Source organism: Grammomys surdaster, unplaced genomic scaffold (genome assembly GCF_004785775.1).
Source record: "Grammomys surdaster isolate TR1022 unplaced genomic scaffold, NIH_TR_1.0 186, whole genome shotgun sequence".
NCBI classification, from domain to species: Eukaryota; Metazoa; Chordata; class Mammalia; order Rodentia; family Muridae; genus Grammomys; species Grammomys surdaster.
Genome location: NW_021604631.1, coordinates 6,776,485 through 6,799,886, shown reverse-complemented (window position 1 = coordinate 6,799,886; position 23,402 = coordinate 6,776,485). Strand labels below are relative to the sequence as shown.

General features: G+C 36.9%; 1 protein-coding gene and 1 pseudogene across 3 annotated transcripts in view; both read left to right on the top strand.

The window, feature by feature from the left end:
- The window catches only part of Braf (B-Raf proto-oncogene, serine/threonine kinase), a 117,764-nt gene that overhangs the window by 56,436 nt on the left and 37,926 nt on the right, over nt 1-23,402 (top strand). Inside the window, exons 4-10 of one of the 3 annotated variants that reach the window (XM_028768425.1) lie at nt 2,476-2,579; nt 3,738-3,840; nt 9,631-9,779; nt 10,776-10,892; nt 19,503-19,662; nt 22,582-22,617; nt 22,953-22,989. In XM_028768425.1, coding sequence (XP_028624258.1) covers nt 2,476-2,579; nt 3,738-3,840; nt 9,631-9,779; nt 10,776-10,892; nt 19,503-19,662; nt 22,582-22,617; nt 22,953-22,989 — 706 coding nt within the window. Of the gene's footprint in view, nt 1-2,475; nt 2,589-3,737; nt 3,841-9,630; nt 9,780-10,775; nt 10,893-19,502; nt 19,663-22,581; nt 22,618-22,952; nt 22,990-23,402 lie in introns of all 3 variants that reach the window. The other 2 variants (XM_028768427.1, XM_028768426.1) reach the window with 2 other exon arrangements.
- Nucleotides 17,429-17,980, top strand: LOC114622072 (annotated as a pseudogene).

Here is a 23,402-nt window from a genome sequence, read left to right as displayed (position 1 = left end):
GGGAGGGAGGGAGGGAGGGAGGGAGGGACGGAGGGAGGGAGAAAGAATTACAGTATCACACACATACTATTGTCCTAGCACAAATAATTCAATGTATGACATTTTTGATGTCCAATCAAATCTTAAAGTGACTCCTTAAAGTTTTGTAAAACATTGTACTATAGAAGATTTTAAACATGTGCAAAAGTAATGACTTCTCCTGGATTCTTAATACTCACTTCAGAGTTTTTTATTTTTTTATAATAAAGTTTGAATTAGCTATTTTGTTCAAGTGTCAATTGCCCTGTGGTAAATATTCAGACAAATAAATACATTATGTGTGTGTGTGTGTGTGTGTGTGTGTGTGTGTGTGTATGTGTGTGTGTTGGGGAAACTTAATTCAGGCCTCAGCCATAGGGATGTTAGACAACAACAACAAAAATATATGTGTGTACACACACACACACACACCCCTCCCTCTTCCCTGCCAGACACAGACACATTACAGCCTTCACTGGGCACTTTGGAGCTCTAAACTGCACTCAAGTACTGTGCTGGGAAACCGTCTGAAACAAAAAGCACATACGTTTATGTAGCAGTAAGTAGGCTGTGAATAGGACACAGATTTGTATTCTGAAAACAGAAAGGTAAACTGTTACTTTGTTCAACCTTAGCTAGGACAGTACATGAATAGGTTTTTTTTTACTGATCTTCATGTATTCATAAAAGCAACAAAGGTTTTTATATTTTCTAGTGAGTAGACAAATACACACGTAATTCTCCACAAGTAATAAGGTTTGCCTGTATGTCTAGTTATATCTTGACTACTTAAAGTTATGAGACCCTGTGCCCTTATGGCAAACAGGGCCTCACTCTATTACCCTGGCTGGGCAGGAACTCACAGAGTTAGATCTTCCTGCTTTTGTTCCCCTAGTATTTGGATTAAAGGTGTGCACCACCACACTCAGCAATAGTTTCAGTGATATTAAATTGTGCTTATTTCTAAACACAGGTCCTACTTAGTAGCTTAAAGTTATTGAAGTGACTATAGCAGAAATCTTTTTTTTTTTTAGACTAAGCCTTGATTTTTATTACTTTAAAAAATGCAGATTTATTTTGCTTTCTGACTCTGTGCTTGTGCCTTCAACACTTTCACAACGATTTTCTACCCCTCAATAAGGAAAGCCCACTTGATCCTGTCGCGGACACACTTGGCACACATGGAGCCACCGTAGGCCCTAGCAGTAATCTTATAGTACCTAAAACACCCCCTCCTTCTGACTTCCCTAATAAAAACTGTACTCTCTGTAATCTTGCTGCTTCTCTTTAGTCTTGCAAATTTGCCAGGGAGATGAGGTGTGGGAAGGGCTAAACAATAGGATTAACTGTTTGCCTTGCCCTCTCCTCCCAGTATTGTCTATACTTCTCCTTATATTAGCTTCGTTCTATCAGTAGATATTGATATCTTGATATTAATGTTCTAGGAAACATGTATTCAATTGGCATGCTGTTAACTACAGTAAAAACGGGAGCATCTCAACCAATGTCAGATCTCACTTCAAATGAGACGCGGGTACAACTTAGGAGGTCATATATCTAGTCCTGGGCCTGTTAGTATCATAAGGAATTAGCCAGCTGATTAACATTTGTGTCATCAATACCAGAAAAGCCATTGATAGCCTCAACAGTAACATAAGATTCTAGAGAAGGACATGTTCCTCAGATAGAGACACTAGGGAAGTAAATATCAAATATCAGATTGATGCCTGTCTCTGTGTGTGTGCCTGCCTGCCTGCCTCTCCTACACCCCTCACTTGTCTGTCTGTCTGTCTGTCTGTCTGTCTGTCTGTCTGTCTTGGATGGTGGTGCATATGCATGTGTGTATCCCTGCAAATGCATGTACTTGTAGACATCAGAGATGAATGGCAGTTGTCTTTATCACTGTTCACCTTGTTTAGAGTCCGTAAGGCATCTCTTAATAATCATCAATGTAACCAAAGACTTATTATACAGCTTTTGCCTTCCATCAAAATTGATTTTACATATAGACATAGTAGCATATACCAGTGCTTGCTTAGAACAGTTGTGAGGTTGACATAAGAAGATCTAGAGAACCAGAAAACCTGGGCTACAACAGGCACTGTCTCAAAAAATAAACAGCAACATTTTTTTATTTTACTTTGAATATTATCCTTTAAGTATTTTCAGTGGTGGAATCACTATATTGGTGTATGTAGTGTAGTGGATATTATGTTTTCTATTCATGTATATGTGTATGTAATTTTAATAAAAGACTTATACGTCTTTCTTTTCTCCTTTGTTTCAAGTTGGTAAAATAATAGTTACTCGCTTTAATTTCCTTTGACTAGTGAGTACATTATAGACCCAAGGAATCCATACGATATTTTAAATGTTATAAGGTAAATGACTGAGTTTTAAGAAATGATTTGAAATTAAACCTTCTTCCTTTACCTCTTGAATGTATTTATGTCATAGGTACCCGCAAGATGTGGTGTTACAGTTCGAGACAGCCTAAAGAAAGCACTGATGATGAGAGGTCTCATCCCAGAGTGCTGCGCTGTTTACAGGATTCAGGATGGGTATGGTTTGTATGTGTTGTGTCATTTTCTTTAAAAGGAAATTTGGCATAAAGCTCTGGGTTTCTTTTGTAGTCTTTATGCAAATCTCTGGAATTGAGAATTAACTCAAGGACTGGAGAGGTCGCTCAGTACCCACATGGCAGCTCACAGCCATCTGTAATTCCCGTTCCAAGGGATCTAAAACCTTGTCTCCTCAAGTATGCCTGAGGTGCACAGACTTATATGCAGGCAGAACACCCGTACACATTAGAAAAAAAGAGGATATTTAGTACTAAAAGATTCAAAACATCAACTAAAAAAGTTGTACTAATATTACTCGTGACGAACTCTGAAAGGCTACTGATAATTTGTATGGTTATATTTTTTATTCCTGTGACAAATGCCTTTATTTGAGTTTCTAAGTTCTCTACTTTGTGAACAATTAGAACAACAGTTCTCAACCTTGGGGGTCAAATAATGCTTTCACACCCTGTGAAAACCTAAGACCACTGAAAATATAGATATTTACAGTATGATTCATTGCAGTAGAAAATTACATTTATGAGTAGCAACATAAATAATTTTATGGTTGAGGCTCACCACAATATGAAGAAGTATAATAAAGAGTCATAGCATTAGGAAGGTTGAGGACCACTACATTAGAATGTGATTTGTGTAGATACTGTGCGTTTCTATAGTCTTCCTTTTTAAATACAAGCTCATAGTTCTATGAAAAGTCTACCAAAATTTGCATTTTATATTGAAGCATCTTTTCATAAAGGATTATTGTTCTAAGATGGTTATGTTTTAAATCTGTATCTTGAGCCATGTTGTTCCTGGGATGGTCTTTTTCTCTCAATTGGATGATAAGACTGTACCTGTGTGTTTGCTTGTTTGTTTGTTTGCTTGTTTGTTTGTTTTTTAAACCCCAGGAACAATTTGGTTTTAACTGTTGTAGGTTTTTCTCGACTGACTTAAGAGTAAATATATTTATACTGCTCTTTGATTGAGAGTAATACATTTATTAAAGTTAAACTTAAAAATTAAGACTTTAATTTCTAATTAAAAAGTACAGAGCCAAACTTTCTTAATATTAGCTCCTCTGTAGCCATATTTGTATATGCACATATATATTGGGGTACAGTAATCAAGAAAGCTTTTTGCCTTCATTTTTTTCAGAGAGAAGAAACCAATTGGCTGGGACACTGATATTTCCTGGCTTACTGGAGAGGAGCTACATGTTGAAGTACTAGAGAATGTTCCACTTACAACACACAACTTTGTATGTATCGATTCATATTTGAATTGTCAAAACTGGTCAGCTTCATTTGAATTTTTTTTTAGAGAATATGAAATACTGATGAATAATTTTGTGACTGATAGTTGGCCTAAATTCTGTTCTTTAAAAGAGTTAATATTTATTATTCCTTTATAATTTAAAAGACATGTAGTATGTCTCTTAAAAGAACAAATAAAAAACAAATAAAATTAGTCTGATATAAAAGTCTATTAAAATGAAATTTTCCTAGAATCATCATTGTATAAATGAGTAGGTAATAGTATAGTTATCTATATACACAAATGCATGGCAGTAAGCACAGTTTACTTCCTTTTGACTTCATTACTTCCCATTCCTCTCTTAAGCAAAAATGGGGGTCATGCTGTATGATATTCTTCCTTTTAGTTTTCTCCTCAGTAGGTCTTGTGGGTGTTACTCTGTTCCAGTACAGCTAGCTTTATTCTTGTAATGATTGCCTAGTGGCCTATAAGAATAGAAATTGAAGCCTTTTCTCTATTTTTATTTTTATAAATTGTCATATGTAGAGTTAAACTGCATATATCTTGACATACATATTGTTTCCAGAGATTAAGGGTATGGACAGGAAAGTAACATTGGGTATTGAGCCCTCCTTGAGAGTTTATCTTGTGTTTTTTGCCTTTGGTAAAACCTAGCTTAAGTTTGCCACTAGCCTGCAACAGCCTCCTAACCATCCCCTACCCAACTAATACATCTTTATATATGCTTAGATTCTGTTCTAAGCTGAGAATAAGCTATGGTGAGAAGAAATAATAGATCTCTTGGGTCCATCTTTATTCATAAAGGTATCTCTCAGACATGGTTTGCATAAAATCCATACTCAAATGCATACCCAGTACCCTTTTACCCTTCCGTTCTGCTCTCCTCTATTTCTCTTCCTCTCCCCTGCACCACCCAACCCCCATGAGCACCTGTGTGTGTCTGTCTGTCTGTCTGTCTGTCTGTCTGTCTGTGTGTTATTTCCTGAGATAATGGTGCAGTACTAAAGATGGCTTAGTTTGGCAATTAAACATTGAAAGAGGTAATTTCTTACTTCTGTATGATCACAGGCAAATGGAAAAGAAGGAAAGCTAGTAACAAGCATTTGCTTTTTTTTCCACATGCTTTCTCAAGAGATGGGGGAACTGAAAAAAGCACAGCCCACTGTGTAAAAGTTCCTGAAAGGCCAGAATGGATTATGTGCCAGACTATAATTCTCAGTAGCTATTGATTAAATAAATATTTTTTGAAAATAGAATTCTGAATGGGGCAGAGTGGCACACTGGAAGCAGAGACACACAGCTGACTGGGAATTCAAGGACAGCCTGGACTACATAGTAAGGCCCTGTATCACAAAAATAAAAAGTTTGAGAGCAGATGTGGTTTTCCATACATGGAACTCTCCACTTCAGAGGCAGAAGCAAGAGGCTGGTTGAAAGACTAGCTTCTGTCACAAAACCATTTAAACAGAAAAAGAGATATGATTTGATGTTAAAATCAAATGTATTGTGAAAAACATTTATATGTAATAAAGGATATAAAATTCTAAGCTATGTTTGATATAAGTGCTGTTATGTAGGTTCAGATATAGATTAGGTCATAGTAAAAGAATACATTTCTTCAGTAAGTACTAGATTGAATTGGTAGGGAGAGAGTGGGCAGCCTTGTATAGTCCCTGATTTTTTTAGTGGGATTGCTTCAAGTTTCTCTCCATTTAGTTTGATGTTGGCTACTGGTTTGCTGTATATTGCTTTTACTATGTTTAGGTATGGGCTTTGAATTCCTGATCTTTCTAGGACTTTTACCATGAAGGGATGTTGAATTTTGTCAAATGCTTTCTGAGCATCTAGTGAGATGAGTATGTGGTTTTTTTCTTTGATTTTTGTTTATATAGTGGATTACATTGATAGATTTTCGTATATTGAACCATCCCTGCATTTCTGGGATAAAACCTACTTGATCATGATGGATGATTGTTTTGATGTGTTCTTGGATCCGGTTTGTGAGAATTATTGAGTGTTTTTGCATCGATATTCATAAGGGAGATTGGTCTGTAGTTCTCTTTCTTTGTTGAATCCTTGTGCGGTTTAGATATGAGCATAAATAGGAAAGGAAGAAGTCAAAATGTCACTATTTGCAGATGATATGATAGTATACTTAAGTGACCCCAAAACTTCCACCAGAGAACTCCTAAACCTGATAAACAACCTCAGCAAAGTGGCTGGATATAAAAATAGGGAAATGACATCCTTCACAATAGTCACAAATAATATAAAAGACCTTGGTGTGAATCTAACCAAGCAAGTGAAATATCTGTATAACAAGAGCTTCAAGTCTCTGAAGAAAGAAATCGAAGAAGATGAAAAGATCTCCCATGCTCATGGATTGGCAGGATTAATATAGTAAAAACAGCCATCTTGCCAAAAGCAATCTACAGATTCAATGCAATCCCCATCAAAATTCCAACTCAATTCTTCATAGAGATAGAAAGAGCAGTTTGCAAATTCATTTGGAATAACAAAAAACCCAGGATTGCAAAAACTATTCTCAACAATAAAAGAACTTCGAGAGGAATCACCATCTCTGACCTCAAGCTGTACTACAGAGCAATAATGTTAAAAACTGCATGGTATTGGTACAGAGACAGGCAGGAAGATCAATGGAAAGAATTGAAGACCCAGAAATGGACCCACACACCTATGGTAACTTGATCTTTGAGAAAGAAGCTAAAACTGTCCAGTAGAAAAAGGACAGCATTTTCAACAAATGGTGGTGGTTCAACCAGAGGTCTGCATGTAGAAGAATACAAATTGATCCATTCTTATCTCCTTGTACAAAGCTCAAGTCCAAGTGGATAAAGGACCTTCACATAAAACCAGATACACTGAAACTAGAAGAGAAGCTGGGGAAGAGCCTCGAATACTTGGGCACAGGGGAAATTTTCTTGAACAGAACATGAATGGCTTATGCTCTAAGATCAAGAATTGACAAATGAAACCTCATAAAATTGCAAAGCTTCTGTAAAGCAAAGGACACTGTCAGTAGGACAGAATAGCAACCAATAGCAACAGCTTGGAAAAAGATCTTTACCAATCCTCCATCTGATAGAGGGCTAATATCCAATATATACAAAGAACTCAAGAAATTAGACTCCAGACAACCAAATAACACTATTAAAAATGGGGTACAGAGCTAAACAAAGAATTCTCAACTGAGGAAACTTGAATGGCCAAGAAGCACCTAAAGAAATGTTCAGCATTCTTAGTCATCAGGGAAATGCAAATCAAAACAACCCTGAGATTCTACCTCACACCAGTCAGAATGGCTAAGATCAAAAACTCAGGTGACAGCAGATGCTGGCGAGGATGTGGAGAAAGAGGAACACTCCTCCATTGTTGGTGAGATTGCAAGCTTGTACAACCACTCTGGAAATCAGTCTGGCAGTTCCTCAGAAAATTGGACATAGCATTACCTGAGGACCCAGCTATACCACTCCTGGGCATATACCCAGAAGATGCTCCAACATGTAACAAGGACACATGTTCCACTATGTTCATAGCAGCCTTATTTATAATAGCCAGAAGCTGGAAAGAACCCAGATGTCCTTCAACAGAGGAATGGATACAGAAAATGTGGTACATTTACACAATGGAGTATTACTCAGCTATTAAAAACAATGAATTCATGAAATTCTTAGGTAAATGGATGGAACTAGAAAATATCATCTTGAGTGAGGTAACCCAACCACAAAAGAACACATATGGTATGTACTCACTGATAATTGGATATTAGCCTAAACGCTCACAATACCCAAGATACAACTCATAGACTACATGAATCTAATGAAGAAGGAAGAACAGTGTGGGTGCTTTGGTCCTTCTCAGAAGGAGTAATAAAATACTCATGGGAGCAAATATGAAGACAAAATGTGGGACAGAAACTGAAAGAGGGGTTGTCCAGAGGCTGCTCCACCTGGGTATCCTCTCATGTGCACTTACCAAAGGGCGACACTGATGTGAATGCCAGAAAGTGCATGCTGACAGGAGCCTGATATAGCTGTCTCCTTAGAGGTCTGCCAGAGCCTGACATATACAGCTAACCATTGAATTGATCATGGAGTTCCCAATAAGAGGAGTTAGAGAGAAGACTGAAGGAGCTGAAGGGGTTTGTGGCCCCATGGAGAGAGCAACAATACCAACCAACCAGAGCTCCCAAGGTCTAAACCACCAGCCTGGGAACACACATGGAGTGATCCATGGCTCCAGCTGTATATGTAGGGGAGGATGGCCTTGTTGGACATAGGTGGGAGAGGAGGTCTTTGGTCCCGTGAAGGCTGGATGCCCCAGTATGGGGGAATTTGAGGGTGGGGAGGTGGCAGTGAGTGGGTGGATGGGGGCACACCCTCATAGAAGCAGGAGGAGGGGGGATGGGATGGGGGTTTCTGGGTGGGGGAAAATGGAAATTGGATAACATCTGAAATGTAAATAAAATATCCAATAAAAAAATTAATTTCAAAAGAAAGAAAGAAAGAATTCATTTATTACTTATTGATTGTGGTTTTTAAAAAATGAAATCCAAGATGGTTGAAAATACAAAAACGTCGTCCTTGCTATCAACGTTCTGAATAGCCATTGTTAGGAGTTTCTCTGTTACATATTTTTCTGTCTATTACTTCCTTACTACAGCACATATACACTTTATATAATTTCTCCCTTTGGAAAGAAAGAGTTCCCTTAGTACACCACAATTTCTTTGATCTATGTTGTTTATTAAAAGTCACTGATAAATTTTTAATATTTTTGAACATTTGTTTATTTTGTTATATGCAGAAGCTTATCTGAAAACATAGACTAAAATATAAGTCCACATCAGACATTCTTCCTGAGGTGTCTTAGCAATATGTTAAAGTCTGAGGGCAGAAGTTTTCTTTCCTATAATCCCAATTTCAGACCTGAACTTTAAGAAGTTGCCAAATTTAACAGTAATATATCCTGTGTTACAAACAGTTCACTTCATAATTCTGTGGTCAGATAAAACAATCCCCACTATACCTTAATAAAATTACAATGTAGATTTTGTGAAACCATTGATAACTTTTAATAGTTTCTCTTTTAAGCTCTTGGGTAATTATTTTCACATTGCTAAATATCATTTGCCATGATTTTTGCTTTATCAACTTTAGACCTCATATGCTGATTGCTGACAAGGAGTAGCTGGTTTGCAGGATTATCACCCTTTTGCTCCTCCCTTTCATCTTGCTGTTCTGCTTGAGAACTGAGGTTAAATAAGTCTACTTTTGTTTCTTGCACTGTCAGCACTAGCAGCCACTTTCCTTAGCTTCCTCTTTGGGTAGGAATTGAATGATAGCTTTCGCTAGTCCTTTTACCTGTAGCTCTTTTTGTACTTTTACTTTTTTTATGCTTTCAAGCTTGAAATCAGTTATTCTTTTTAATTCAGGTTTTTTTTTTAAATTTTTTTGAGAATTGCTTGCATGAGTAAGTCCCTTTAAATGTTGCTTGTCCATTTGAAATTGGATAACAAATATGTCAGGGTCTCTGTTCTTTTATTTGTTGTACGTCTTGATTTCTGAGTTTTATGTTGGTTAGGATAGGATAGTATTTCAAATCCCCTGGTTTTAATATTGTATTTTGATATGTGACTTTTTATGATATAAATGTACTTAAAAATTGTTATTTTAAGTAAGTGAGTGACTGTGTTGTTTATAAAAAGGATTCTTGCAAGTATCTGAAACCCTGTATGATTTTCACTTTGCAGGTACGGAAAACTTTTTTCACCTTAGCATTTTGTGACTTTTGCCGAAAGCTGCTTTTCCAGGGTTTCCGCTGTCAAACATGTGGTTATAAATTTCACCAGCGTTGTAGTACAGAGGTTCCACTGATGTGTGTTAATTATGACCAACTTGAGTAAGTAATCCACAAAGAACCTCTTTACTATTACTTTATAGTTAAATTTTCTTAATATGGAATTAGCCCACTTTGAAAGTCATGAGGGCCATTTTGCCCAATGCACTTGTTAAAGACAATGTAAAGGAACGAGTATTCCAAGCAGCTCTCCTCTCTCAGATGATGAGCACTGGCTCTGGCACACATAAAGTTTTCACTTCGTGTTCTTTTTTACGTAACAACTACTCGTCCTTAGAAATCACTTTTCTATAGTTTGGAGTGGATATAGAATACTGTTTCAGTCGACTATTGTCTTTCTGGACAATGAGTCTGATTCTGCGACCTATTTTACCAATTATGTTGATTTTTCTCCCTCATTCTTCACCTCACCCAACCCATGTCTGACTATTTCATCTTTTCCCTGTTCCCTTTATTTAAGGGAATACTTATACTCAATTTATTTCTTTCTAAAATTTCCTTTTTCCTTTATTTTATGTCTAATAGATATTCTAGATGGTATCTATTATACAGTAATCTTTCTCTATAATTCTTTTTGTTGCTGCTGAAAAGGAATTTGACTTTAAAATTAATTATAATTATATATCCAACTTAGCAGCTACCGAGGAGGCAGAGGCAGGTGGATCTCTGTAAGTTCAAGACCACCCTGGTTCACACAGTGAGTTCCAGGGTTACACAGTAAATCTGTCTCAGAAAAAACAAAAAGGATAATCTAACTTACCACTAGGTATTTTTCTTCTACTTTTTAAACTAGATGATTTTTCTCCCTGTGATATGTAGAAATTGACTGAAAAGAACAATTAGTTTTAGATCTGAGCATGCCCTTGAAAGTACAAAGAAACCTTTCCACAAAAATATATGTAATTGAACTTTAACAGTTGTTTCTAAAAGTAAAATTGATCCCACATTTTCTCACTACTTCTGTGTTCTCGTGTATTGAAGCTTCTGGGTTTTGCACAAGTTAGGTTTGTTTTGTTTTGTTTTGTTTTTGCCTCACAGTTTGCTGTTTGTCTCCAAGTTCTTTGAGCATCACCCAGTACCACAGGAGGAGGCCTCCTTAGCAGAGACTGCCCTTCCATCTGGATCCTCTTCTGCACCCCCCTCAGACTCTACTGGGTATGATTTGATTCTTGCTGTTTAATGATATGCTAATTGAACTGCCTTTCTTTGGATCTTTTGTATAATTATAAACCTTTTTAACACTGAAACTATTAAATTATAGATACTGTCTCCCAATAATGTATACTATCACTAATGTGTATTATCACAGCATTGAAGCATTCACATGCATTTGGTACAGAGTGAGATTAAAAGCCTGGTATTAGAGCAGGTCACACCTTTAATCCTAGCACTCAAGAGGCTGAAGCAGCAGATCTGTGAGTGGAGCCTGCCCTGGTCTACACAGTGAGTTACTGTCTTGAAACACACCCACATATGCGAGATCAATCAATCAATCAATCAATCACTTGTAGACTGTTTTAAGATCAATTGTGTAGAAAGTCAATATAAAATTCTTATGCCCTGTCTTTTATTGACCGTTTTATCAGGTAATGTTATGACTTCTCCTTAAGAAACATTAACATATGAATTGATAATTTTCAAACTACAAGTCATAGTAGAGTATATTAAACTTTGTGGTAAGAACATAAATATTTTATATTTATAAAATGCAAGAAAATAGGTTGTACTCAAGAAAGCTTAGTAGAGTTGTGATTTGAACTGATCTTTAAAGAATTGCTGGCTATTACATGGAGAAACCCTGTCTAAAAAAAAAAAAAAAAAGAGGGAGAGGGAGGGGGGGGGGGGGGGGGGGGGGGATGGGGAGGGAGGTGGAGGGAGAGAATGAATTGCTGGAAACTGAATGAAGTCAGGTAGTCAGAGCGAGTGTTAGGGTTTAGAGAAGAGAGCAGGTTTCAGAGCTAGTAACAAAGCTTACCTAAGTTTATAAGTAGTATGTAAGAGACTGATATGGTAAACACGTCTAAAAATCCCAGCACGCTAGAGGCTGAAGCAGCAAGGTGGTGAGTTTGAGCCTAACCTTTGCTACAGAGTGAGACCATAATCTCAGATAACAACAAAAGGTTGGAAGAAGGAAAGTGCCGTATGTGAGACCAGGTAGTAGAGAATCTTGACATTTTAGCTGGTATTTACTTGAGATGTGAAAACGGGGAGAATAAAGGTTTTCAAACAAGTTACCAATGTGATAAAAATGATTTTGAAGGGAAAATTTACTTAGCAGAGAAATACAGATGGACAGGGAAAGCCTAAGGTGAAGAAGACATCTAAACCTAAAGTTGAGGGGGCAGAAGGCAGAAAAGCAGGGTGTTCACAGAGGACGAGGGGAGGTGTAACCGTACTGTCAGTTTAGGAGGAAAGCAAACATTTACTCTGAAAGTATCTCCAAGGCATTACATTCATAGTAGAAAAAGAGACAGTAATTTAAGTTGGCTCTGGAATATTTTTGTAGAGGTCTGTTAGGCGTTTCCCATTGTGTTAAGGCAAGATTATTTATGCTATGTCTGGAAGTATATTTTTACAAAGAAAAGTTTCTCTGGGTGGTGGCAGCACACACCTTTGATCCCAGCACTTTGGAGTCAGAGACAGATGGATCTCTGTGAGCTCAAGGCTAGCCTGTTCTACAGAGCTAACTCCAGGATAGCTAGGGCTACACAGAGAAACTCTATCTTGGGAACAAAGAGTAGGGGAGGGGAAAAGAGGGGAAGAGAAATTTCCAGATAGCACTCTGACCTACAATAGTTCTGAAATGTTTAGTGTACAGGTATTTGTTTTACTATTACCTTCGTCCTCCTATTCTTCACGGTATGTTATTTCCTTAGGCCCCCAAAAACTTATTTATTTATTTATTATTTATTTATTTATTTATTTATTTATTTATTTATTTGGCAGTGATATATGTGTGTTTGTGTATGTATGATATACCATATTGCATGTGTACCTCTGCACAGGGACAACTTTCATGACTCAGTTCTCTCCTTCCACTGTGGAACCAGGGATCACTTGGGTGATCAATCTTTAATGACAATTACACACACAGTCATCTTGCTAGCCCTTCTTTCTTTAGACTTACACATTAAAGAATGATAACATTAAGTTGATACCTATAGTAGACCTGCAATTTTTATTGCAGGCTTGCAATCTAGTTGAAAGAACTTGAGTTCCAGGATCCAGGAGAGATCCTTCCTCAAATAAGACAGAAAGCACTAGAGAAGGCTCCCTGGTACCCTCCTCCTCCACCACACGTAGAATTGGAATGTGTGTGAGATGAAAGGGCTTAATAGGTAAGAGTGCTTGCCATAGGAGTATGCAAATTTGACAGAGGTCAGATGTGGTGCAGCTACAATCCCAGCTTTCCTATAACAGGTAGAAGATCATCAAATTACAGAAGTCTACACAACATAGCAGTAACAAGACACTTACCTCAAAAATAGGTAGAAGGAGAACTGACTCCACAAAATTTGTTTTCTTACCTCCATGTGTGCATCATGGCATGCACATACCTGCAAACAAGCACAGTAATAATCATCATCATAATATTATTATTATCTTTTTATATCACTAGAAACTACAACAACTATGTAGTGTTGTCAGGTTCTAACAGTTATCACTGATGGCTCTGCCATTAGTTGTATGATTTTTGTTTTTTAGATGACTAAATCAAAATAATGTTTAGAATTTTAATTAATCCTTTGGCTATCAAGTCTCCTAACAGAATCTGTAGATCTGTGATGCTTTTCTAATGACAGATGCCAGTTCTGTGAACAGAGATACAGAATATAAAATTAGCTTGACCTCTCTGAAGGGTCATGATGGTAACAGTATAGATTGTCTTCTAGTGAAGGGTTGCTATTTCAAAATTAAGAGAGCATTTGCCTCTGCCACGTGTATTTTTTCTTAACTAGAGTGAAATGGATCTGGTTTTGAAAAATGTGCAAGCTCCTCTGTAAGTTCATTTCCCAATGCTTTTATGTCACTGTGTAAAATTACCTTTGTAAAAGTAGAAGCCAATTAGTCAAGGTTCTCTAGAGGAACATAATTTGTATAATGTTTGTATATATATACATATATATATGTATATATATACACACGCATATATATAGACACACATACACACAGAGACACACATACATATGGGGATTTACTAGAATGGCTTTCAAACTATGGTCTAGCTAGTATAACAATGGCTGTCTACCAATGGAAGGTCCAACAATCCAGTAGCCGTTCAGTCCGTGAGGCTGGATGTCCCTACTGGTCTTCAGTGTATGCCAGGATCCTGAAGAAGTAGGTTCTAATGCCAGTGAAGGAATGAACTCGCTAGTGAGAGTGAGAGCAAGCAAGAAAAAGAGAGCAAGCTTCCCTGTCCTTTGTCTAGGCTGCCAGAAGAAGGTGTGGCCAGATGAGAGGTGGATCTTGTCATCTCAAAAGATCTAGATTTAAAGAGTGTATCTTTCTACCTCAAAGATCCAGGTTAGAATGAGTCTTCCCACTTCAGATAGTTTAGTTAAGAAAAAAGATCCCTCACAGGTTCAATTTCAGATGGAGTCAAGTTGATAACCAAAAATAGACATTAGATCAGTTCTGTTCAATATCACAATATTTGATTTGTTGCTTGTTAGTGCAATTTAAAAAGTGATAGTATTTCTTTTTCCTGGCTAGCTTGCAAATAAATGAGACGGACTATAAGATTTATTTAATCAAGCTTTACAGCACGACACCTGAGCATTTATTAATCTATTTTAATCCTCCAAGCTAATCTGGCTACCTTCCAGCCAAAATCCCCAAGACACTTGTATTTTACTATGGATGTGATCCTCTGCTCCGGGTGTATTCCCTTGGTGTCCCTCAACTCTCCTCAGGGCTGGATCCTCCTTCTCCTCTTCCTTTTCCCCCCTCCCATCTCTGGAATCAGAAGTCCAGCCCTACTCTCTCCTCTGCTCAGCCATTGGCTAATCAGCTTTTATTGACAAATAAGAGGATAAGTAGGAACAATGTTTACACAACACTGAGTCAGGAGATACTGAGACTAAGCATTACAGTGCCATATCTGGATTAACTATGGGGACAGAAAAATCAGTATTTGAATAATACAAGGATAGTCTTTACACAGTGCTCAGCAACTTGCCTACAGTTACTAGTTCTGACAACAATTGTAACAGTCCTAAAGCAAGTATGGGCATGCCAAGAAGTTTTGCAAAATTAATACATTACCCAGTTTAGAATATAAAGAAATAATTACTTTTCTGTTTATCACTGAACAGAAGCTCACTTTGCTTTAAAAAATTTTAAATAGTGTAACCTAAAACTTAAGTCAAAATTATAGTAGTTTTCTAAAGAGCATTAGAATTAAAATTCTGTTTATTTTTAATTTAAATTTTTTTAATTTTTAATTTTAGAAACGTTTGTGGCAGAGTCAGTACAAATATATATACCTCTGGGAGAAAGCCAATTATGTGATAGCCAAGGTGCTGTCACCTAATAGCCATAGGTTAGTTATAAATTACTTACTTCAAGGAAAGATTCCACAGTATGCAGATACAGTTTTATCAGTTCCCAAAGTGATGACAATTGGGAATATACTGGTTTAAGTTGAGAAAAATCAGAACAGAGAATATACATGCTACCTAATCCAGACTTGTGTAAGGTGGCCCACTCTTCTTTGGAAAGACAGTAATGAGAAGCCAAATTATAATTAGAGGATTGTTTTTGTTAAGCATTGAAATAAAGCATTGTACAGATAGGTATAGTAGTGAAATACTGCTCACAGTTATCATATACTTGCCTTCAAGGGTAGAGAAGTTAACCTTTACCCGGGCATACCTTCACCCTCCAAATGGTATTAATACGTCATGTGGGTTTTGTGTGACAAGCCCTCTTCTTTTACCAGATTAAATACAGGGTTTTGTTTCAAGTTGTTTCTGAGTCACTGTCCTTTGTAAACAGAGTTCTGATTTGTTATCCAGTTCATATTTCTGTCATAGTTTTTACTCAGTACATTTCAGGAGTAGTTCATTGCCTCTCTACCAATGCTAGGTCACATATTATATTAATTAGACTGTTCTGTACATTCTAGTTAATTCAGGCTTTCCCAGATTTTAATCCTGAATTAAAGGGCACTATTGTCCTAAGACTGGAAGTAGCTTAACAGTTTTTATTTCTGAATACTTATTAACTAATAATATTTTTGTAATTTTTAAATATTCAAAAATTCCTTAACAAAGAACTTTTTATTTCTATTCTTATTTAGCTTTATAAAGCAAGAATAAGGACAGCTTTGACAAAAACTCAGAATTTCTCCATAACCAGATGAAACATAACTTTCCTCAAATCCAGTTCCATTAATTGTAATTGGGCTTATGCCCATTTCTTTTAGAGAATAATGTTTATATCCTGTTCATTTAAACAGATTCATACATGTAGTTAATATGAATGATGACATGCTTTATTTCAAAGATTTTTGTCACTTTTAAGCTTTGCTCTCCAAATCTTTATTCTACCCTTTTCTATTACTTTTTTATTAACTTTTTATTATATGTATTTAATATGATTGTGTGCATATGTGTGTGCACTCACGCACGTGCTGAGACACCTTTGTGGAAGTCAGAAGACAGCTTTGGAGAACAGAGTCTCCTTCCACCATCTCGGTTCCAGGGATCAATCCCAGGTCATCAGGCTTAGTAGCAAGGACCTTTCTATCCACTGAGTGATCTTGCTGGCCCATCTTATTATATTTTATTACCATTCTTTTATAATTTTCCTTGTTATCTCAACATTGCCTTTCTTGTCTAATAAGAACTAAATAATGCTGGTTAGCTTTTATAATATTGAGCTAAATGGTGACCAGTATGTGAAGAGAACTTGGTCCATGCTGGACTTTGCATGGCCAGTTGAAGCTTAGCTAAGCCTTACTGGATCCTCCCCTGAGTGGTAATCACTGCCCTGCTCCTAAGAATCTCTTCTGAAGGAGCTGCAATCTTTATAGGAGTTTATAATCTAGCCTCAAAGTTCTAGTGTTCTTCATGCCAAGCTCTTTAGGCCAGCACTCATAGATTCTATTATCTATAGCAAAAATGTTAATTAATTAATTAATAAGTCATTCTCTAACCTATTAAAGTATTTTAATCAAAATAATTTTAGGGCTGGGAAGATGACTCAGTGGCTAAAGTCCTTGTCATAAAACCTTGAGGACTTGAGTTTGGATCCCCATTGCCCACCTAAAAATTGAGTTGTGACTGTCCTTGAAACCCATGACCCCAGTGTTGAAGGATATTTGATCACACTTTGAACCCTAAAATTGTATTATTTACTGGAAGGAAAAAAAAAACTGTTTGTAGTTGTGGTGTGGCTTAGCCCTTAGCACACATCTTTAGTCCCAAACAATGAAGGTAAAGTTAATTTGTAGAAGGAAGCACCTATGTTTGAAAGTGATGTCTAATTGAGTGGCAGACAAAGTGATGAAAGATTTGACAGAATAGAATATGCCCAACTTGAGACATTCTTGCCCAGATTACCTGCAGTTTCCTGCGTCAGCTGTTCTTGAACAGAACTGGGTGCTCCACCCCTCTGATCCCAGTTGGCCTCTGAGCCTGAGCACTTTGCAACTGTGTTGCTCTGCTGCACCTTACCCTGCTGCTGCCATGACCACTGCTTCTCCCACCAAAGTGTTGCCAGAACTACCATCAGGATTAGGAGGCTGCCATCAACCGTCAGAACAAGTTGGAATTATATGCCTCCTATATCTATCTGTCTATGTCTTGCTGTTTTGACCGGGATAATGTTGCTCTGAAGAACTTTACCAAATACTTTCTCTACCAGTCTCATGAGGAGAGAGAACGTGATGAAAAGCTGATGAAGCTGTAGAACCAATAAGGTGGCTGCACCTTCCTGCAGGATATAAAGAAATCAGACTGTGATGCCTGGGAGAGCAGGCTGAATGCAATGGAGTGTGCACTACACTTGGAAAGAGTGTGACTCAGGCACAACTAGAACTGTACAAACTGACTACTGACAAGAATGAGCCCCTCTTATGTGACTTCATTGAGATTCATTACTACCTGAGTGAGCAGATGAAATCCATCAAAGATCAGGGTGACCAGATGCCCAACTTATGCAAGATGGTAGCCCCTGAAACTGGCATGGCAGAATATCTCTTTGTCAAGCACACCCTGGGACACAGTTATGAGAGCTAAGCTGACTTCCCCAAAGCCATGTGACTTTACTGGTCACTGAGGCAGTGCATATAGGTTGGGCTGCCTTTATCTTTTCTATAAGTTGCACCAAAACATCTGTCTTGAGTTCTTTAAATTGTACCATTTCTTCAAATAACGAATTTTGGTACCTTCCCTACACTCCCAAAAAACAGTATGTCCAACTCACAGGAGAAAATAGGAAAAAGAGACTAGTTAAGAGAGCAGCACATAGGAAAAGGAAGGAGGCAGTTCACCAGGACAGTTGTAAAGAGGTAGGTTGCAGAAAGAGAACAAGTTTGACCAGGTGACAACAGAATGAGCCAGAGAATGAGAAAGAGCCAGAAAATCAGAACATTTTGCCAAAGTTAGTATGAGTTCAAGCAGAACAATTCAGAAGAGGCTGAGAGAGAAGCCAGATTGAATCAGTCAGCTTGGAGAAAAGTTGTGAATCGAAACACCTGAATTGAACCAGTCAGCTAGAGTTCAGAAAGAACTAGGAAGGAGTGAGCTTATTCAGCAGTAAATCTTGGAGACTGAATACATTCAAGGCCTATATAAGATTGTATGGAGGCTAGAAGCCTCCATGACTAGGCAGGCCTAGGTTAGCAGACTGAGGCAGTGAGCCTCAGAGAAAATTTCTTCAGGGGAATAAAAGATACTTTTACGCCCTAATCCTGGGAAGACAGAGATAAGATTTTTGAAGTTTGCTGGCCATCAGTCTAACAAATTGTAAATTCTAGCTTCAGTGAGAAGATCCTGTTTCAACAAAATACAGTGGAGATGAAGCACTTGACACCAGTTTCTGGCTTCCATGTGCACCTCACAACCACAATACCCCAAATGTTTTTAGTTATTTTAAATGTTTGCTTCAGTGTTTAATATTATATGGTTCTCTTTTTTTGTCTCTGGTGTTAATAATTAGACATAAAAAACATTTTTGAAATATGAAAGATAGATTATCTTCTAAAATTTTGGAGATGGTATTTGTTACTATAAAAATTTCATTCAATACTGGTGTTAAGTAGCAATTCTATCTTTAGGGCCCTAAAATGTACATGTATATTTTCAAAACTATTTGTAACTTCCCAACTACCTTCTTCAAATTTTTATTTGAGTAACTTTAGATTATGAAAAATAGTATATAAGAAAACAGCGTATTTTATTCAGCTAGTCTCTACCTGAAGCATTTTAATTCTGTATATAATTTTAAAGGATAAGAGCTTCTACTGATTAACCACAGGTACTTTCTAGCCATTTGTAGATTCCGCGGGAGTTTCTGGATCAGAATCGTTGTTCTTATCGTTGATAGTCCCTGGAAGGTCTGCTTTTAGCAAAGCTTTGATAGTACTAGTTGTAGCTATGTTTTTTTTAAGACCAATGCTTTTTGTAAAGTTATTACTACTAGAACTGTGTTTCTTTAAAGCTTATCATTTTAAATACAACAATCATAACTTTCATTGTAAGTATTATTATTAATATAATTGCTCCAAACCTTATCTTCACAATGACTTGGTTTTTCCAGGCCCCAAATCCTCACCAGTCCATCTCCTTCAAAATCCATTCCAATTCCACAGCCCTTCCGACCAGCAGATGAAGACCATCGCAATCAGTTTGGGCAACGAGACCGGTCCTCCTCAGCTCCCAATGTTCATATAAACACAATTGAGCCTGTCAATATCGATGTAAGTACTAGCATTGCTAGAACTAAACAATTTGAATATGTTTCTCTGGTTTTCTATCGTACTTTTACTACAGATTGGAAGTAAATGCCACTTTTCATTTACGTGTAAATGCTAGACTCATACATTATAGATTCAAACACCCTATCATGTTCTCTAATAATAGTAAGTATTCACTAGTGCCGAGTTACTGTTATTCTCATTTTTTTCTATGACACTATCTCTATTTTAGTTTAGTTTTAAACTAAAATGACTTTATTTTAATTTAAATTTAAGAATTTGAATTTAAGAATTAATAGATGCCTTGCGAATTTATGAATCCTCTTAAGATTTTTGTGCAACTAATGGGTTATGAAAATGACAATAAGAATTTGTATTTGTTCTGTCATGAGTTTGGCATTAGAACCAACAAAAACAGTTCTGAGCTTATATTTTAAAAAAATCTTACAGTTGGAACTATAACTAAAATTTTATTAACTTTCAAAATGATTTATTATAAATTACATTTAATTACCAAAATAAATCATGAATAAAGGATTATAAAATCAGACTTTCTTCCTATTTTTTATTAGATTCCCTCCCTATATTTTGGAGAGTAAGTTCATATAAGTAGCTTTTTCCTAGTGCCCTTTTTAACTAAGGCCTTTCTCTCTCTATGTAGACCTGAACACACAGGAAGAGAGAAGTGGGAGAGGGAGATGTGGGAGTAAGGAGCTTGGAGAATAAGGAGTCAACGGTCTTTGTAGGTTAGGTGTGTTCTCGGTGTGTTCGAGCTTGGAGCTTCACCTTTATTTGAAAACAAATAGCCTTTTAAAGTTGTTGCCCTTTCTCTGCTTGTGACTATCCTCCTGCTTTCTTGGGCTTGGCTAGTCGAAGAATCACTTTGTGCCTTACTCTTTTATCCTTTTCATAACTTTCATAACTGTTTTCTTTCCCCTTTATGTCTCAGCCTCTGCTGACTTACTGACACCATTTGCCTCCATATTCCTTCATTTGAACATCTGAATTCATCTATTCCTACCATTAATTGTTCTTTACCCATTTCCACCCTGGTGCTCTCACCAGGATAATTTTTTATAATACTTTTATCATCTGTTCTCTTGTCTGAAAGCTGTTAATGACTTAAAATTTTTATTCCTGCTCAGTCACTTTTTATTATCTGATTACACATCTTAATGAGAGACACATGACCAAGATAACTCTTACAAAAGAAAGTATTTAACTGGGGGCTTGCTTACAGTTTCAGAGGTTTACTCCATTTTCATCACTATGGGAGCATGGTGACATGCAGGCAGGTTCTGAAGCAGTAGTTAAAAGCATTACATCTTGATATGCAGAGAGATCAAGAGAGAGACAGGGAGAATAGTTTTAGTCTGGTGTGTGCTTTTGACACTTCAAAGCCTACCCCTAGTGACAAACACACTTCCTCCAACAAGGCTACTTCCTGGTGACCAAGCATTCAAATATTATGAACATATAGGAACAATTCTTATTCAAACCACCACATAAAACAACATAGTAGATGGAAGCCAACCAGGTAGTATGGTATGCACCTCTAGTCTTGGCACTGAGAACTATAAAGGCACTAGAGGATCAGGAGTTGGAAGCTAGCCTAGGACACACGGTACCCTGAAGAGTGAGGGAGGAAGGGGAAAATGAATGAATTTAGAGATGACAGCTGATACTACTTGTGCAGATGTTCATAGATAACAAAGGTATTGCCAGAAGTTCTTTGGGGTTGGTTTCTTCTGTGATGCTGAATCACAGGGATGACAGACCAGGGACTAGAAGAGATTAGGGAACAGTTGAAATCGTAGAAATACTAGAATAGCCTATTTAATGTAGATCAAATAGCTAGATGAACATATGAAATTGAGAAGTGTAAACGTGTTAGCCGTGGCAGGAGTTTCTAGGAGTGGGAAAGCCACATTCGGCTCATCTGTAGGTGTGGGAGGTTTCCAAGCTAGGATAGGAAACAGGAAAGGGTGTAAGTGTTCTTCTGTGGAGCCTTCTGTCTAGAAAGCCCCTTGCTTTTCTACATGCCTGTCTATTCTTCACAGCCCTGACTCAGGTTTCTTCAGTTGCTTCACTAATGCGAAAATCCTCGTGTCATTTCTTTTGCACTATAGCACCAATTCTCACAGATCTGGAGGCTAGAAGCCCTGTGTCAGATTGCCAAATCATCATAGTCTTAATGTATGTCACTAAAAGTCTTGTCAATACCACCACTTTTTAAATGGTAGTAAATTATAACAAACTGATGTAGCTCTCTTTTTTCTTAAACGGTTACTTATTGTTCATGTGCCTACATCTGAGTGTGTTTGTAAGCTCTGAAACCACAGAAAGGTAGTGAAAACACCAAGACTTTTATGTGTTGAAGGGTTCTATGTCATACACCAGTAAATAATTCACTCTTTATTTTAATAAGCAAAATGGTGCCTATTTACAACTAACCTTTTTAGAAACATTAGTGGCCTTTCAATCCCTCACACTTAAACTGAGTAAACTAATCTAGGTTCTGTAGACTAGGATCCCAATTTCATCACATACGGAATTTCCCTTCCTGCCAATAACTATTGTAAAAGCTGCATTAAATAACAGAGACTAGTTTAAACAGAACCCTTATTTGAGCTATTTTGATCTCCCCTCCTTTTTAATATTTCTTGTACATCCACATTTTTATGGTAGTATTCAGTGTGCTTTTAATTTTGTATTTTTTATTATATGTAAACATGTTTCATGTTTTAAGTCTCATAATTGTTTGGTAACTGTATACTACTTCATTAAATTGATACACCATAACCATAATATGTCAAAATGCCTATCATAGGGAAATAATTATTTCTGATTTTTGGTGTGATGGATAATGCTGCACTAAACATCTTTGTGCATATCATTTTTTCTTCTGAATTATTTCCTTAGGAAAAATTCCCAGAAGTGGAATTACAGGATCAAAGGGTATGAACATTTTTATGGCTCTTAATATGTGCCAGTAGAATTTTCTTTAAGGATTTATGAAGCCACTGAGTGGCCTGAAATGGATTTCAGCATTTGACCAGGACTAATAATCCTTTCACATAGGTCTAGGTTGGCAAGTGCTTCAAACTTTAGTGTTTGTCATGTACAGTAGCTAATTTAATAGTCTTTGCTTTGTGAAATAATTATAAGACAGGTATTGTTTTGAATTAACCCTTCTGCCTATTCATAGTAGAAAACTTGTTGTTATTGTTGTTATTGTTATTACTTTTTTTACCATGAGCTTTGAATAAACATATTTTACTGTTTGTTTGTAGGATTTGATTAGAGACCAGGGGTTTCGTGGTGATGGAGGTAAGTAGTGATTTTAGGGTTGTTATTTTGTTTTGTTTTGTTTTTGTTGTTGTTTTAAGGCAAAAATGCAATTGCTTTGCTGCTTGTCTCCTTTATGGTTGCTTTTTTTTTTTTTTTTTTTCATGAAACAGACACAGAGAAAAATGTGTAGAGAAAACCAAATGGGTTTTTGGTTTTTTGTGTGTGTTTTTTTTTAATATAGTAGTTATCATTTACTGGTAGCAGAATTTAAAATTATACATAACAAGGAGAAAACGTGAGAAGGCATGGAAGAAAGTCTTAAATGCTTCCCTTCCAATCTTAGGTTCTCCACCAAGGAGGGTCCTTAATTGTTTTATCCACTTTTCAATTTTTGCTGCCTCCAATGCTGGAGTCACTAAGTTTCTTTTGGCCTACAGTAAATACAGATCGAG